The sequence below is a fragment of the Ixodes scapularis genome, unplaced genomic scaffold, assembly GCF_016920785.2.
Source record: "Ixodes scapularis isolate PalLabHiFi unplaced genomic scaffold, ASM1692078v2 PGA_scaffold13__105_contigs__length_92229423, whole genome shotgun sequence".
NCBI lineage: Eukaryota > Metazoa > Arthropoda > Arachnida > Ixodida > Ixodidae > Ixodes > Ixodes scapularis.
The window spans coordinates 53761636-53775794 of NW_024609839.1; the positions used below are offsets into that span (position 1 = coordinate 53761636).

Here is a 14159-nt window from a genome sequence, read left to right on the forward strand (position 1 = left end):
CTAAATCAACAAATTTTAAAACGATAGAAGGGACGCGAAGCATTTTACGGCTTTCTGAAAAACCGCACAAATTCAACGGGTTTTTAAGTTTCGGTTTGTAATCGGAGCGCATCTCGACCCCGATTGCACCGCGCCCCGCGGAGAAATAGTGCAACCAACCTCTGCTGCGCTGTCCTCGCGCAACGCAGCAGAGGCTGGTTACATTATTTCTCCACAAGGCGCGGTGCCGTCAGGGTCGAGATGCGCTCCGATAGCAAACCGAAACTTAAAAACCCGTCGAATTTGTGCGGTTTTTCAGAAAGCCGTAAAATGCTTCGCGTGCCTTCGATCGTTTTGAAATTTGTTGATTTAGTGTTTTTTGATGATGCTGAGCAATTTTCTAATTTAAACCATGCCCTTAAACACAATACTAAAAACGTTAATTACGCAAAAAATAATTAACAACTTAATTATTCCGGACTTTAATAATTTTCCTAAATGGGCCCCTGGCCCAGGACCGAAACGCCACAAGCCCTTTTTTGTTGCGATGAGTAGTTTTCGCAGGAGCGATTTGGCCTGCGTTTTCTGAAACACCCTGTATATATATATATATATATATATATATAAAAGTAGAAGCCACCGAGGGTCAAACAGACTTGGAAGGTTTAATTCAACATGTATAAGTTATACAGAAACCGCGACGTTTCGAAGGGGGACCCTTCTTCCACATATATATATATATATATATATATATATATATATATAGATATATGGGTGACATTACACGAAGTCATGTGGTGTCATAGTATATACTATATACATATATATATTATAACTAAACTCGGGGCTCAGTGCAACGCACGCTTACCAGTTCCTTGTTTACGTTTCGCGGCGGAGAGAGGCCAGTTCATCAGCGTCATGCAACGGCTTTGTAACCATCCCCTCCTCCTCCTCCCCTTTACTTCTCCTCTCCGCTTCCCGTTAAATTGCCACGCAAGATTTTTCTCTAGATTTAACGAATATCTCCCCGCTAAATTTAGTGGGATAAGTTTTCCCGCTCGATCTAAAAGGGAAATAAATGTCACGCGACTTCAACACCAATTCAGTTTCCCCGCTAAATTTAGCGGGGAAAATGACATCACATGTCTTCGTGTAATGTCACCCATAAACAAATTCTGTTGTTCCGCTAGATGTCGCGGGAGAATTGACATCACGTGACCTCAACACCAATTCAATTTCCCGCTAAATATAGCGGGGGCGGTTAGGCCGTCGGCGAAGGCGACGGCGACGCTGCTCAATGCGAAAACGGACGCCTAAGAGCTGCGCTTAAGAAAAAAAAAAAGAAGTATGAATTGACTCAAGAGCTGCATCTACTTAGATGAGATGCTTAGACGCCTTAAAATGTGGCTTTAAAAAAAAAACAAAAAAAAAAACAAAAAAAAACATTTTTTTAGGAAGGGTGCAGCCATCTTGAACGTCGTCACTTCTTGTATGCAGTAAAACATGGTTTTGATCTTTCCACGCTGCTGAAAGGTGTTTCGGAAAAATGCGTGATTGTCACGCATTCTTGTTTTGCCTCACCTATATTTTCTCGCATATTCCAGGTTGAAATGTTGTATTATTTGCTTTTGTCCCGCATACCGCAATCGGAACCCACGCAATTGAGGGCGGATTGAAACGTAAAACGTCTCCACATTCGTCGAGAAAGGAAACACGCACAACTGCTGCACTATATTAAAGGAAAGGTAAAGAGATCATTGAAAAAAAAAATCAGTTATACTTCGTCTCACCCTACGATGGACTAAAGACAAAAGCTACGGACTGCCAGATCCAATCACGAGCCACTTTGCGGTCTTTCGCTTCGACGCACGTATCGGTGCACCCGTCTCGGATCACTTATGAGGGGACGGGTGGACAGTGGTTCGTCCGAATCGAAGAGCACTGAGTGACTCAACAATTTTACATCGCGAAGAAAGCCACGCCATATAGGCTCTTTGCAGCGTCGAAGCTACAGAAATGATGCGGCGCTTTTGGATTCGAGCATTATTCGTCCACTCCTAATCAATGTTAAGCGTGTCATAGTGTAGCGTGGAACATGATTGGGCCTGGTGGACCGTGGCTTTGGCCTTAAGTCTATCGTAGGATGAGACAAAGTATAGCGGTGAATTCCAGAGTATGTTTATCCCATGTATCTTAATATCACTTTCGTTTTGAGAAAACTTGAAAAATCTTCGGACCAGTCGTTACGTCAAAACAGGATTTCTCGGCCGCCAAGCGCCTGTCGCTCGTGTGAACAGCGCATGCAATTGCAAGCTTGCCAGGTATATTAACCCGCATTGACACCAGTAGCGACGTCTTTTGCTGACTTTCTTGAAAATAGCGAGATTGCGCGTGCATAGCTTTGATAGCCGCTGAAGATGCACGAGAGCGAAGATTCTGAAAACTCCTTCCATGACGTCACGCTCCGCGAAGGAGAAGCTTGAGCGGTACTTTAAAAAATATTTTCTGCAGCCTTTGTCCACCAAATAAAAAAAATAAAAAAACTCGTTATTTGTGATTTTGGAGGCCATATGAAGACGGTTGAAGCGTTTTTACCCAAACGCAGAACTGCTTCAGCTTTCCTTTAACTGAGAGCTTTAAGATAAGCAGAGCATGGCACCTCACATTCGCGCTTGTTGACTTGTGATTGGTTCTCAGGCGTCCTTATCGGCTAACGCTCCAGTCTCATTGGCTGTGGAGCGACAACAAAATGTACGGGACTTCCGAAACCCTGCACCCTTTGAGCTGTCGACGACTATGGTGACCGAACCGAAATTGCGCTCATCCAGGCTTATAATTTAACCCAACCTTTTCTTTTTCTGACAATTAGCTTTTCTTACATGCAGGAGAGAGTAATCCGTCTATAATGTTTGCAGTATTTTTACTGAAAAAAAAAAGCAAACAAGAGAGTAAGGTGGAAACAAAATACTCCCCAACACAGGGAGACCTACCACGTTGAGATGAAACCAAGGCGGTTCAGGGAGATAGAGAGAGAGAGAGAAACTGCGTATGGGCGTGAGTTTAAAGGGAGAAAAAGAAGAACGAAAGAGGCTTAACGATTTCGCCTTGAATTTTTCTTTTTCGTCTCGACTCTAATCGGGAATCGACGTGAATTTGCATAAACCAGTTTCTCGCCACGAGGCAGTGTGAAGAGATCAAACGTTCGACCTGACTTGGGTACCCAACCCTTTTTTTCGCAGCGCGCCAAAATTTATGTTGTTGTTTCTTCTTTTTATTAAAGAACCAGCTGTTGCGGTGAGACGAAACTCCAATATCCCAGAGATTAAAAGGAAAGAATGTGAAAACGAAGGCAGCTTAAGGGGGAAAAAAGGGTTAGGCGAGACACCGTGGCTCCTTTCAATGTCCCTGCTATAGTCCGAGAAAGCGAGAGTCAAACAAAAAGCAAGAGAAGCGTTGAAAAACGCTTCTCACACACAAAAAAGTGTATTTCAGGATCCTACATAAAAATGCTAAGTGAAATGGCGAAGATCTGCTGTTAATTAATTATCCGTGTTTTTTTGTGCGAACTGTAATCGTATTGTCTGTATGAACTTACCCAGAATAATAGATAAAAACAAGAACATGAAAAAAAATAAGAATAAAAAATAACGCTGATTATTTATTTACCAGAGGATTATTAAGATTAATATATTTACCAAACTGAAGCTGTAACATAAATAATAAAATTGTTTTGCTTAGTAGGTTGGTCACTAATCCCAATTGAAATTAAAAAAAAAAAAAATTATCGACATTTTATATTGTGCGAGCAGATAATAAAACAATTTTGGCCTCTAGGAAGAGGTTTGAGGCAGTTCGTCTTTCAGTCAGCGGAGCAAATAATTAACTGCGTGCTTGTTAATTTTGGTCCATAACTAAGCAGAACATCCGCCCAAAGTAAAGATGCATCCATTAATATAGATTCGATATTAAATGCAGCGTTGTAATCGAATGAAAATGAAGAGAGTCAGATAATGATAGCGAGAAAGAGAAAGACAGAGAGAGAGAGAGAGAGAGACAAAGAGAGAGAGAGACAGTACTTCAATCAAGAGTGAAAAAAAAAAGAGCCATGGAGATAGCTATGCCTTTTGTTTTTCGGCATTTATTTTTCACAAAATGGACCCCTTTTAATATACTGTGCCATCTGGCGGTTCAGAAAGCAGTTTCACTTTCGACGAACTAATGGTGGTCATTAACCTGTTCATAGCCTCCTCTATACAGACAAAGCCTGGCATATCGTCAAGTGACGCGGCCGCCGAAAGTGAAAGGGTAGAGCGGCAGACAATAGCCATGTAACGGGCGCCCCGCTGTGGCGAGACGCGGAAACACACTTGTCCCGAGTGATGGATTGTCCGCCCGTGATTGTCACGTTCCTTGGGCTACCGTTTCTTTTCTCGTCGGGTTTGAAAACCATGTTTCGTGTCCTCGCCGCTGCAGAAAGCTGTGCGCTGAATACCAGACACCCCGAGAAATGCTACGTGCTACCAGATCCTCGCGCTCCAAATCTGCGACCAGGCGCTCTATGGCTCCGTCATCGAACTGCCAGGCTTTGTGAGTATAGAGGAGGCTATGACCTGTTATTTCATCGGGCACTGTCACTTTTACACGTCAGTGGCAGATGAAAGTTGGTTCTTCGGTCACCTCATAATTCTTTTGGGAGCGCAATCCCGAGTTCGCCTCTAAGGTCGACCGGAAAACGACGGCACATATACGTAGCAATCCCTAAATTTCACCGAAGGTGAATTTAAGTGGTGCATTTGACGTTGCGAAATATCAAGGTGTAGCTTCCTTTCTGTGGCAAACGAGACCAACACACTTGCCACGATCAATGGCGGACGTGTTCGCAAATGATCAAATTAGTGGTGGTTGTTAAAGCCCCTCATTCCTGGGAAAAGTGGCGCCATTCATTGCTGTGGAAATGCTCGAGACTCGTGCCGCGCGCCACTTCTGGGAGGAACATGGCGTCTGAAATCTAGCTCAAGGCTGCGCTACAGTGTAGCTGCGCTGTGCCGCCATGATCATCCCAAGGGATGCACGTACGTTGTACGTGCCTCGTGCATCGACCCACCTTGCGGTACTTTTGAAACATAAAGGGGTTTTAGTGGTTGTATTCTTGTGACGCTAGATACCAAGAGGTGCAGTGAACAAACACCTCCTAAACTAGGAAGGCCTCTGCGCTTGAGAGTTGGGATACAACGATGGCGGAGAGGGAAGGAAGGCCACGGTCCTGGCGGCCGCTGGCGGTGGCCGGCATACAGCCCCTCGATGTGTTTCCGTTTGTCTTTCAACTAGCGTCAAATGAGCCAGTGCACGAGGCCCGTGTCTTGAACGTCCCTTGAAGCAAATGGCAGCGCAGTACTGAAATGAGCGGCTCTTAGAAGCGGATGGCGTCGGACCACCTGCTCGTGACACGTGTCTAGCGCGTTTCCAGAACAATGGTCGGCGGTACTTGTAAGCGTGAATTTTATCAAGGGACTTTAGGCTGGCACCCCCATCGGTGAATTCCGTTTCGACATTTCAGTCGAAACATTTATGCCGTCTTCCAACTGTTATGTTAGTGCTTCAACACCAGGTCGACATGGCGTGCACGTGGTTTATCTTTGTGTCAGGAATGTTCTGCATTGACATAGAGGATGATTTCATTCAGAGTATTGATAGGTGAGATTACCATAATTTCAGCTTGATTTGTGGTGCAGATGCAAGTAGTTCTTAACAAGAAGCTTTCTGGACTGCGTGCATTTACAGAGAAAATTTATTTCTGAGGTTGCGTTGTTGTCCAGACGTACTTAAAAGCAGACGCCACAGTATATGCCGTTGGAGATCGCTATGTTTTGTGCCAGGAGAGATGTCTAGAGTCTTCGTCGAACAGTTTGCTGCCAGACACATATAAACTGATGTGATGTGACTTGTATATAAGTAAACAAATGGAAAAAATTTGCCACACCAATGTATCTACAACCCAGTTTTCATGACTTCATTACTGCCTAATTAGGAATCTTCATATGTTGCAGGCATGGGACAAAGGGCACACCAGTGTTATCTTGTGAATGTTGCGGTGTAAGCTCAACCCCTTATAATGGAAGTTAGATCTCCGAATCTTGAATTGTAAAAATATATGACAAGATGTTACGTAATTCTAGAGGAAAAAAGAGTTAAATTCCCATTGAAAAAAAGAAAAAAATCCTTGCATAATTTTCTTGCGAAAACCACAAAAACTTTAGGCCAAAGGGAACGTCGGATCATTAATTCTTTTTCTTTTAAATACACTGCTGCACTGCTTTGCTAGTTTCAGTCAAGAAAATGTTTACTACATCAACCGTCTTGATACTGTTATGTGCAATGCCGTTATGAATCATTCTTTATTATACAATTTTTGGCAAGTATTCTTCAAGAATACTTCATCATGCTGGGATGATTACATAATTCACAATTTCGTACTTAAACGTTTACTCTATCTATCTCGATACCTCGTTATACACCTACCCTGTTCTTGCATTTTACATCAATGGTTTTATGCAACGATGATTTGCCAATCTAAGAAAATTAGCTTTTTAAACCAAATCTTGTGCACCGTTGACATTTGGAGAAATGAATGCCCCTGAATCAATAATAACTCGTTACCATGACGGTAAATTCACGCGCGTTGCTTTCTCTTCCACGCTCTAGCGCTACTCTGATGGCCTTCTCTCTCGGCCATGCGGAAGGAGCGCTGAGGCCTTTCTAGTCAAGGAGGTGTTGAGCGAGCAGACGACAAAGTGCGTCGTACGTACACTCGATGCGATTACGACAAAAATAACTTTTAATACAATTATAATTTTTTGTTTACCATCAAAATAAGGCTGGTTAGCTAAGCTGATACGTCCAGTGAACCTTTGAGGAAATGCCAAAAACACAACTCGGTTTTTGTTTTACTTCGTTTTTCTTCTAATTAGCGTGACGATGTTATGAAATAAACCCTTTTCCAAACACCATCGAGCAACATTGGTGGTCACCATTTTTCGGGCCCGAAGTGTGTGATTGGATCCGAGTCGTCGCCGAACTCTGACGTAGCACTCGTTCTCTGTACGAGTCGAGTCGAGTTCACGCCGAACTCCGACGGAGTCCTCGTGTCCAATAGAAGCTCGAATTGTGTGTCCAAGCAATGGCGGACTCGGACAATTGGTGCTGCAACTACACGACGGCACGCAGAAAAGGGTCTATAAAAGAAACAGAAATTCTGCTTTTTAGATTTTAGATTGCATCTTGTTTTAACAGGATTATCTCATCGCTGTAGCAAATACAATTAGAAGTTTGCATTGTCGCATAAACAAAAATCGGGGGAATAAGCATTTAGCGAGTCTTTAATGACCCCGTTTCCACAAGCGCATAGAAACAGACGTAATACGACGCTTAAAGTGCGCAAATAGAGTCTTCTTCCCGCGGGGAACGAGACACCGCGAGAAGCGGGACGTCTTACGCGGAGGCGATAATGAATGATCGTCACTTGTTAAACAGTGTCGTTATTTACTGACGCCCGCGTCCCAGAGTAAGGCGATCCCCAGCTATAAGACTAAAACCGATCTTCACTCTTGCGCGCGATATGATAATAAGAACAACAACAGCAACAACAACAAAAAATTTTTTTTTTAACTAGAAAAGACGAGTTTAGAGTTTCTCCCTCTTTGCTACAGAGTTCTTGGATAGAAGGATCCCGCATTACGTAATATGAAAAGTGTTCTTGTTTGCTCCTTTTCTGTTTACGCAAAAAATGTCGATGTTTTTGCTCGCAAAATCGCCGTGTTCCTCCCATATAGTTATTTTTCTTTTGTCGTACGAGCGGATTGCCGTAGATATCCAGTTTCCTCGTTTGTTAAAATGCATGCACACATGGGCACGAGAACAGCAGGAACATTTCGTCACGCGTCAGTTCATATACTTCTGCTGTAGTCGCCAAAAACTTAAGAAACACAGGGCGTAAAAAATACCGAGCATGTCAGTTTCTAAAAAAAAAAAGGTTCTAGAGTATAGCAATAGCATTTATGCTACCGGGATTGCAAGAGTGAACGAACATGTGTGTCTAGGTCTGTTTTTTTTGCCTGGCCTCCGTTGGAAAACACATATCGATAATAAGGGACATAAAGGCCAACAAAACATTGTAGTTCATCAGGCGAAACCTGACCAGTGCGACCCCGGAAATAAAAAACAGGGCTGATGAGACGTTAGTAAGACCCATTATAAAATATGCTAAAATTGTATGGAACCCCTATACAATAACCAACTGCCTTAAACTCAAAAAAAAAAAAAAAATCCAGCGAACTGCATCTAGCCTTAATAAATATAGCTGCGCTTTTTCGACCGCAAAACTTTGTGAGCTCGCGAATCTCCAAACATTGGAATCAAGAACGAAGTATGACATCTCAAAATATATCTTCCAAATTATTCATAACTGTATAAAAATGGAAAGAAATCAGGCTACCTCGATATCTGGGCTAACGAATCATCCCGGCATTGGCACAGTATGTAGTACATTCGCAATCCATTACTAAGAAACGACATGTTAAAACTATGTTACTTCTCTTGATCTATCGAGGAGTGCAATATGTTACAGATGCTGTTCTTTCGTCAACATTGCTTAGTACCTGCACCTTTTCGTATACACGTGCACCTTTTTTGCACGATGTCTTTTACCACGTGTAATACTCATTTTCCGCTGCCCTTCTTGCTTTGTCAGCTCTTTATCAGCTCACTAGATATTGAAGCGCACTTGCCACAATTTACTCTACTCATATTTGTTTATGTACCGCATACAGTGGTTACATGCATTCACTAGTTATGTACCTAAATAACAGTGGTTATGTACCTGTACACAGTGGTAACTTTCATTCGTTTTTTTTTCCATTGAATTATTCACTTCTGTTATAGCCCCACTGGGGCTGACGGTATGAATTAATCTCATTATCGCTCCGCAGCCAATGAGATTGCAGCATTCATCGATAAGCAAGCCCAAGAACCAACCAGGAAGCAAGAGGCGTGAAGATGTTAAGCCACGCCGTTCGTATTTGAACCTCTCAGTGACCCCAACGGTACGAACATTAAGGTGACTTTGAGGCTCTCCGAACATATTTTTTTTTACATTGGCAGTTACTATATGGAAGGAAACAGAAGAAGAGAAGACGAGAGCGCGTAGGTGTCAGAGCGCCGGGCGCTTATCAGAAGGATTAGTGGAGAAGCAGAGACGCCTTTGACTCTATACCCGCTGTCTCTCTCCAATCGAAGCGAACAGGGGCGTCGTCTGTTCCTCCAAAACCCTTTAAAGTCGGCAACAGGTTAAGAGGGAAGTGGATGTTCCTCCCAACTCTCTCCACTTTAGCAGAACAAACGCTGGAGAGGAGGTCGCCTCCTCTCCATCCTTTGCTCTGCTAAAGGGGAAAAAGGTGGGAGGAGCTTCCACTTCACTTTTAACCTGTCACCGACTACAGAGGGCGACACCTGAAACTTCACCCCCCCCCCCCCCCCCTTAAGAAACAACAACAACAACAACAACAACACAACAACAACAAAAGAAGGTCATCACTACACTTTGTTTTTTCTTTAAGTGCAGACGCAGCTGACGCTGGGAGAAGGTAAAGCTAACAATCACGCAGCGTCGAAACAGAAAGTAAGTAGGCCTTTTTTGGTAGTGATATTGGTTCAGCGATGATAGAACAGGCACAGAAACATGTCAAACACCATTATGATGCGCTTCTGACGCTGTCTGACTGGTAGCGTTCGGCGCGTCTGGACTTGAGCTAAAGCGAGGTATAATACGTCCACTCAGTGACGCCTGGCTCGCGTTAGGCTCTGTTATACTCCGAAGATGTGCAAAGCGAACGGTGCAGCGCAGAACGCGCGCGCGTTTCGTTGGCCAGCGAGCAGGAACTCAATATTTGCGACCAATCAGTATCTGCAGCGCTACGCAGCATTTGCTACGCATTTGCTACAGCAACCGCTGATGATGACGTCATGAGCCGGCCTTGTCGACGTGGGGGAATGCGGAGCGCAAGTTTGTGTGCTTCTTTTCTTTTTTTTTTTTGCAAATGTCGTGGTGACATTAGAACGCAGAGAACTGATTGGCGCTGATTGAAGGATAGTGGGTAGACATCAGAGCAAGCTGCCTTGACATCTATATCTACTATCCTTCCAGTCAGAGCCAATCAGAGCTTGGCGTTCTGACGTCACCATGACCCATTCAAAAAGAAGCAGACGAACTTGCGCTTCACATCGGTTCCTCGTCCAGTGTCTGGCGTTTGAAACTCGAACACGAACGCTTAGCGCCGGCGCTTGAATTTTGAACGCCAGACCGATGTTCGAAGGGAAGAGACACCGCTCTTGTTCGTTCTCATTGGGGGGAGACAGTTGGTAGAGTGAAAGGGAAGCTAGCAAGTCCTAGCGTTTACCCCCTAATCATTCCAAACAGAGATCGGATCCTGAGGTCCTCGCGCACTCTCACCACCTCCTCTCCCTCAGTTGCTCGCCGTATAGGATTCCTCAAACATGGAAGGTAATTGGTTCGTCCTCGTCTTCGTCAGATGTCGAAATTAATGGTTTGTAACTTACCTTGTGTGAAGTGCTATCGAACTAAATGCCCCTCAGTGATAATTTCTTAATAAACGAATATAATAATGTAATGCAGACCTTTACTGACGATGGGTTTGAAAGTAGGTTATGTGTACGGGCATGAGAATAGTGCTTCCAGTAGAATAGCGCTGTGCCGTACAAAGCCTCCACGGTGCGAAGGAAATCTACGACAACCGGTTTTCTTAACAATGTCGAGTATTGAAATGAAACTGCGCTATTTGATTGATTGATAAAGTGATGTTTGTTTGTATCAAGTACAACGTGCAGGATATAGGGTACAAGATATTCGAACTGCAATTTGAACACGAATATTTGCACTTTACAGACAGTGAATAGAAGTCATTTCTTTATAGCACATATAAAGTAAAGCAAACAGCGTGTAGCAATAAAATATCTCCCAGAATATAAAAAGTAAAAAAAAAAACATTACCAACAAATGGGAGTTTCAAGTCAACTTCTATTTGTTGGTGTCAAAATTGACTTTTAAGCAACCTTTCTTTCTTCTTTTTTGCAGACACTGGAGTCAGGCAAGTTAAAAACCAGATTGGAGATAATTTGAGTTGACATACAAAAACTAGATACTGAGCTCTTTGTGTCCAAACACGCGATGTTCAGATATAGCCAATGTGCATATATAGCACTTCAACGCGCAAACGCAGTAACCCTTAGCTTGCTTGTTTATATGTTGAAAAAAAAGGACCTAGTCTGAGGCAACGTCCAGTTACAAAGGCGAAGTTTTACAGTTCTTATTTTAATATTCTTGAAGCTACATCAACGTCAATAAAGAGTTGAGATTCTTGAAGTAAATATTAGAGATATGATCACACGTGACCGCGATATCCTGCTGTCGGGCCTGAATTTATTTCTATATTTACTCGTTCTACCAATTAATTCTCACCCAGTACTCTCGGGCTAGAGACCCTGATAGCCTTCAGTCCTGTCTATCACAAACAATTTTCGCGAAGTCACGGTACGCGGTAGGACTGTCTGTTAAGGAAGATTGTGGCACTTAAGATGGATATCAGACGCTCCGGATAAAACTATGGCGAGTCATACATAGGCTGTACCGTACAGAAATGAGCTTTAAAAAAGGAAGCCTTGATATTAGGCTGTTGTCAAATATATTCTACAGGAGTAATCACTAATGACGCTGAGCCATTCGGTTCGAACGCTCGCTCAGCGTCCCATTTCAAAAGGTCGGAACTATTATCTCCATCTATCGTTTTATCCGGTCAATAATTTGCGCACTACACGCATTTAAACGTGTTAATTTTACGCGTTCGGACTATCTAGAGGTGCACACTATAAAAGGATCCGTTCTTTCAAGACCACTCGTTAGGACGACACTTAAGGTATAATGTATAATACAAGCTTTTTTGTGATCTAAGAAAACAGGCAATTGTCAAAGTGCGCCGTGCGTAATTTTTTTTCTTCTGTTGCTGCGTGCAGATAGGCATAAGACACGAACTAATACGGGGTGCGGAGTAAGAATGTGTTTTCTTTGTTTCAGGTTAAACTCTGAAAGCGCACTATGGTCCGAAAAATAAAATAAATCGCGAAAACCAACTCTAGCCTAAGTGAAAGCATAAACAAAGGAGCGAGACAAGAGAGTGGGCTCACCTTCTGCTCAATGCCAGAACGAGGACCACGATCAAACTCTGGCACCGCAGTGAAATCCCTTCAGCATCTCGTCCGTTTCGAGGAAGGGTCACCGCTCGCATTCCACCCCGGCAAAAACTCCTCCAATCCGACTCGGACAATCTAACTTACTCGCTCGTTCAAAAAAAAAAAAAAAAAATGTATATATATACAGATAACTTAACAATGATAGGCTCTACGATTAACACGCAAGTGATCCTGCACTTGTTCCACTAGATACGTCCAATCGCTACACAAACTCCTGGCCGTTATAACGACCCACTATAGGTTTCGAGCGCGGCGCGCTCCGGGACGTTTTGTGTTTCGCCGGCCGAACTTCTCCCCGCAGCTTGTTGAATGCCAACTCGGCGCGAAGCGGATACACACGGCTCGGTACGGCTTCGCTCCACGCGCTTGCTTCCAAGTTTCCGAGAGCGCGGAACCCCGACGCGCATGCGTGGTTCTTGGCTTTTTACCCTCTCGGCGGTTCCTCCTCTCGCCCCCTTCTCCATCTTCTCCTCATCCAGCATCCTTCTCCTCTCATCCTCATCACCTCTCTGCACTCACTCCCTTTCCCTTCAAAGGGTTTTGGGGAAATTCGTCATTCTTTCTCCGATCGTCGGTGTTTTCTCTGCTTCTTGTTTTTGGACGACTATACTTGACTGACATTTTTTTTTTTTTTTTCGGTGCATTCCTTTTTCTTTTTTATTACGTCCTTCGGTACTATTTGAAATTTAGGGTATCTTCGGAGGAGATCCGAATGAAAGAACGAAGGGCCCTAAAAGTTTGCTACTGATCGCAGGGAACACGCAATGGTAAACGCGGCGGGTATGAAGGGAGAGTGGTACAGGATAAAGGTTAGTTCCCCCAAGCTCTTTTTTTTTTTCTTGCTTTGACTTTTCTTTGTTGATGTTTTATCTTGCTCAGTGATGAAGCCTCGCGACCGGAAAGCGCTGACGTGATCGCTACGTATCCACAAGGTAAATCGCTGCTTCGTATTTATTTTATGATCTTTCGTTTACACGTCAACACGAAACGCAGCGTCATTCTAGATCCGTTCTGTTAGCTTGAAATGGCGCACTCAAAAACCAAAAAACCCACAAAAAACTCTAGGTTTCTGGGGGGCCATTGTACTCTGCGGATTGTTTATTTCTGTTCCTGTTCATGATACTTCGGGAAGAAAAAAAAGCAACCCCCCCCCCCCCCCCCCATATAAAACAGAGAAGGAATCACGGTTGATAGCGGTAATGGGACGTATTGTTCTATACAAGACAGGGATTTTTTAATTACTGTAGCCTAACATTTTCTACTGTCGTAGTCACACGGGTAATATCAAAAAAGAAAACTTAAGCTCAAATAAAACTGGACAAAAAAAGAAACAACACAGCCGACCTTTTTTTTTTTTATTACCTATAGAGGACACGATATATTTCTATTTTGCTCACTAAGTGGACAATAAGGAACGCAACTGCGGTATACGCTGACAGAGGCCAAAGAGCGCTAATTTTTTTTTTCTTATGTGACAACATTGCTTTCGAGCAACATTGTATGAAATTTCTTGTGTTGTATAAACAAAGAGGTGGAAATTAATTATTTTCTAATAATAATATAAATATTATGAACAATTACAAAATGATATTTAGAATATAAATTCGAATGCAACAATAAATATAAATAGAAATGTGCCCTGGCGCGCATTTCATAACACTCCCGTTCAGTCAGTTCTGAAAAGACGTCACGTTTGTTTTTTTTAGGCCAATAAAAATAGCTCCCCGAATGGCGGCAGAAGCACTCGAGGCGCTAAGAGTGAGCATGTCGATTTGACGTTTACAAGGGGACCCACAATATCAAAGTTTATTGATCCTTGTTTGCGTTGTAACTTGTACCCGCGTAAACTTTTTTTTTCTTCT

General features: G+C 43.1%; 1 protein-coding gene across 1 annotated transcript in view; it reads right to left on the reverse strand.

The window, feature by feature from the left end:
* Window positions 1-12332, reverse strand: part of LOC8035841 (gamma-aminobutyric acid receptor alpha-like) — a 94148-nt gene extending 81816 nt beyond the window's left edge. The window contains exon 1 of the mRNA XM_040206285.1: window positions 12232-12332. Coding sequence (XP_040062219.1) covers window positions 12232-12332 — 101 coding nt within the window. The remainder of the gene's footprint in view (window positions 1-12231) is intronic.
* Between the last annotated feature and the right edge of the window lie 1827 nt (window positions 12333-14159).